Below are 3,253 nucleotides of genomic sequence, written 5' to 3'. Positions count from 1 at the left end.
AGAAACCCCAAACACCCATGGCCGAACCTCTGCCACCCACCACATCCCAAGAGAGAAGGACACGTGGCACAAGCTCCCACAGAGTCCTGGTCTCATCAGGGGCTGCAAAGGATGGTGTTTCTCCCATTCCATGCTCACAGCTCCCACGTGATCCCACAGCTCGCTGCCAGCCCAGCACCCTCCTTCCCTGGAGAGGCACCAGCACCGTGCTGGCTCCTGACTCCTCTCCAGGACAGGTGGGCTGGGCCAGTGCTCCCACAGCACACACACAGGAGCCTGAACAAACCCCCTCCTGGCCAGTTTGCTATTCTGGGTGAATCCCTCACAGATGGGCTTGGAACCAGGCTGGGACAGGGAGCACCAGTGGCATGGGACTGAGGTGGGGATGGGGGGACAGCTGAACACAGCCCCCTGCTCGACATGAGGGTCCCCAACACAGGGCTGGGGGACAAAAGTGTTCTGCTGTGCCCACCAGCAGTGCCCAGCTCAGTGGCATCCTGCCCACAGCCCCTTGGGCACAGCTCCCCCCTCAGTCCCCTGTCCCCCCTGGGCAGGCACAGAGACATACCTGGCATGAGCTATGGCTGCCACCCACTCGTCACAGTCCTTGGCATCCTCGGTCCTCAGCTCCAGGGTCTTCTGGTTCTCGTGGTTGAAGTTAACGGTGAAGTAGTGCTGGGGGGGCAGGCACAGGGTACAGTTACACCACACACAGGGCCGGCAGAAAGCGCTTCCTGACCTGCCACAGCTTGGTCCATTTAAAAAACACATTTGGAAACACCAGGAGCACAGCCAAGACCTGCTGCCCCCAGCACAGCCATGCCCCCACTGAGGACAGGGCTGGGAAACGCTCCAAGGGCAAATCCCACGGGGCAAAGATCCAGCTTCACGGAAACCTAAACCCACCCAAGCCACCCAAGTGCAGGGGGCTGCAGTCCTGAGCCTGCAGCAGCCACCCTGGGGACACTCACCTGGGGACTGGGGCAGAGCAGCAAGGATGCTGAGCTGGACCTGCATCCCTGCCTGCATCCACAGATTAACCCTTGGACTCAATGATCTTAGAGGGCTTTTCCAACCTTAGTGATTCTATAATCCTATGATCCCTGCCTGCATCCATAGGTCAATGGTTGGACTTTATGATCTTAGCAGCCTCTTCCAGCCCTGATCATTCCATGATTCCTGCCTGCATCCATATGTTAACGGTTGGACTTGACAGTCTTAGAGGTCTTTTCCAACCTTTTTCTTAATGATTCCATGATTCTATAACGCTTGCCTGCATCCCTGCCTGCATTAATAGGTTGATGGTTCAGTGTTCTTGGAGGTTTTTTCCAACCTTAATGATTCCTTGATCCCATGATCCCTGCCTGCATCCCTGCCCGCGCGCCCGGGAGGTGCCGGGAGCAGAGCCCGGGTCCCTCGTGTCCCGCCCGGCCCGGGGGCTCAGGGGGGGAGTGGCCACGGCACGGGGCTATTTTTAGCCTCCCTTGACATTTGCAGTGTTTGTGCTAATTGTGTGCGGTGCCGCCGCCGGGTTTGTGCTGCTCCTCTGCTTCCCTGCAGTCTCCAAGGAAACAGGTACCACGCTGCAGTGCCGGATACTGCCCGGAATAACTGGGCTAAACCAAACCCTCTGGAACGAGCTCATCCTGACATCATCTGCTCCTCTGCTGGGTTTAATGAAGGACCTGAATTCACAGCTATCTTGGAAAAAACCACCCAAGCCCAAGGTGCAGCAGCCTGGCACCCCCCTGCCCCCAGGACGTGGGCAGCCGCAGACCCTCACGCGCCATGAAGACACTGATGTGTGCCACAACGCTCTTCCCTCCCCATCCCTGATCAGGCCCAGCAGTGCTGGGCAGAAGGGCCTCCAGATGGGCACAGGAGGCTCTGGGTGAGCCTGGGACGCTGGGGAGAGCCGGGGCACAGCCAGGCACTGCTCCCGGGTGGTGCAGCACAGACAGACCCAGCACCCCCAGCACCGCGCCCACCCAGGGCTCATGTCTCAGGATAACAGCCTGAGAAGCACCCTCGGAGCTCACCCAGCCCCCTGGGTCCTGCAGAGGAGGAGAGGGCAGCTGGGACCCTGTGCTGCCCAGGGGCACAGCAGAGCCCTCCTTCAGACACAGCTTTCGCCTCTGGGGGGCAACTGGTTGTTGCAGGGACCCACTGAAGATGGGGCTCCTTCACTTCTGCCCAGGATCCTTTAGGTGCAAGATCTCTTATTGCTGATTCTGTGGGCAAGCTTTCTCCTTATGGAGCCATTCCCATGGTAAAACACCATCATCCCTCACCCACTCCTTCCCCAACCTGCTGTGCCCAGGCTGCCCAGAGCTCTGTGTCTGCCTGTGGGACACCCCCAGAGCTGCAGCAGCTCCCCAGCCCTTTGCTTTTCACCCCTTTTCCTCTCCCTCCCACCCCTAAAGACTTTTACTGACAACTGCTGGAAAATTAACCAGAATCTGCAGTCTCTGCACAGTGTGATTCCGTGCCTGCCTTTACACCCATCTCACATCCCTTCACTTGTAACTGCATCGAGAAGAGCTCATCAGGTTGGCAAGGCTGGAAATGCCCCACTTAAACAACAAGGTGTGGGCGAGCCCTTTCTCCACCCCAATGCCCCTGGCAGGTCCTGGTGCTGCAGGGACAAACCACCCCAACACCACAGCGTGCACATTCCCCACACCTGATCCACCAACACCAACAGCTGGTGCTCAGCCAGATCCCCACAGGACCAGCAACACAGGGAGGCCCCAAAACTGGTCTCTGCCTGGCGAGAGGGGATGGGATGGCAAGCCCTGGGCTGCCCTTCCCAGGTGCTGCATGTGGATGATGCAGCATCCAGGTGAGCTCCTGGGGTCCCCTGGGGATGACACAGCACCTGTTTGTGCTCCTGTGGGCGAGTGCACCCACTCAGAGCCCTGCACCCACAAGCAGGACCTAACAGCTCACCAGGTTAGAGCAGCCCAACCTTCCCCAGGGCCTGGGAGAGCATCAGACTGGGGGCTTGTCAGAGGTTAAAATAAGGGGTGCAGAGCCCAGGGCAGGGATCAGGACAGGGAGTGGGGCAGGGATGTGGAGAGGGACCCTGCACAGGTGCCCACCCTGCCCCACTGCCCTCTTTGCCCACACCGGTACCCAAAGGTTTGGTCAGATAGTTCCTGGTTCATCCAATTTAAACCCGAAAACTCAGGAAGGTTTTTCCAATGGCATTTTCAGTGCTGTTGGCAGCAGAGCTGGATGATGAGGGGTGAAG

General features: G+C 58.7%; 1 protein-coding gene across 1 annotated transcript in view; it reads right to left on the bottom strand.

The window, feature by feature from the left end:
• RASGRF1 (Ras protein specific guanine nucleotide releasing factor 1) overlaps positions 1-3,253 on the bottom strand; it is a 27,925-nt gene that overhangs the window by 22,576 nt on the left and 2,096 nt on the right. Inside the window, exon 2 of the mRNA XM_029958759.1 lies at positions 569-675. Within this exon, the coding sequence (XP_029814619.1) occupies positions 569-675 (107 nt within the window). The remainder of the gene's footprint in view (positions 1-568; positions 676-3,253) is intronic.

Source organism: Manacus vitellinus, unplaced genomic scaffold (genome assembly GCF_001715985.3).
Source record: "Manacus vitellinus isolate BGI_N305 unplaced genomic scaffold, ASM171598v3 scaffold_16_pilon, whole genome shotgun sequence".
Classification (NCBI taxonomy): Eukaryota; Metazoa; Chordata; class Aves; order Passeriformes; family Pipridae; genus Manacus; species Manacus vitellinus.
The sequence above is the reverse complement of the archived record's forward strand: the minus strand, read 5'-3'. Positions and strand labels throughout refer to the sequence as shown.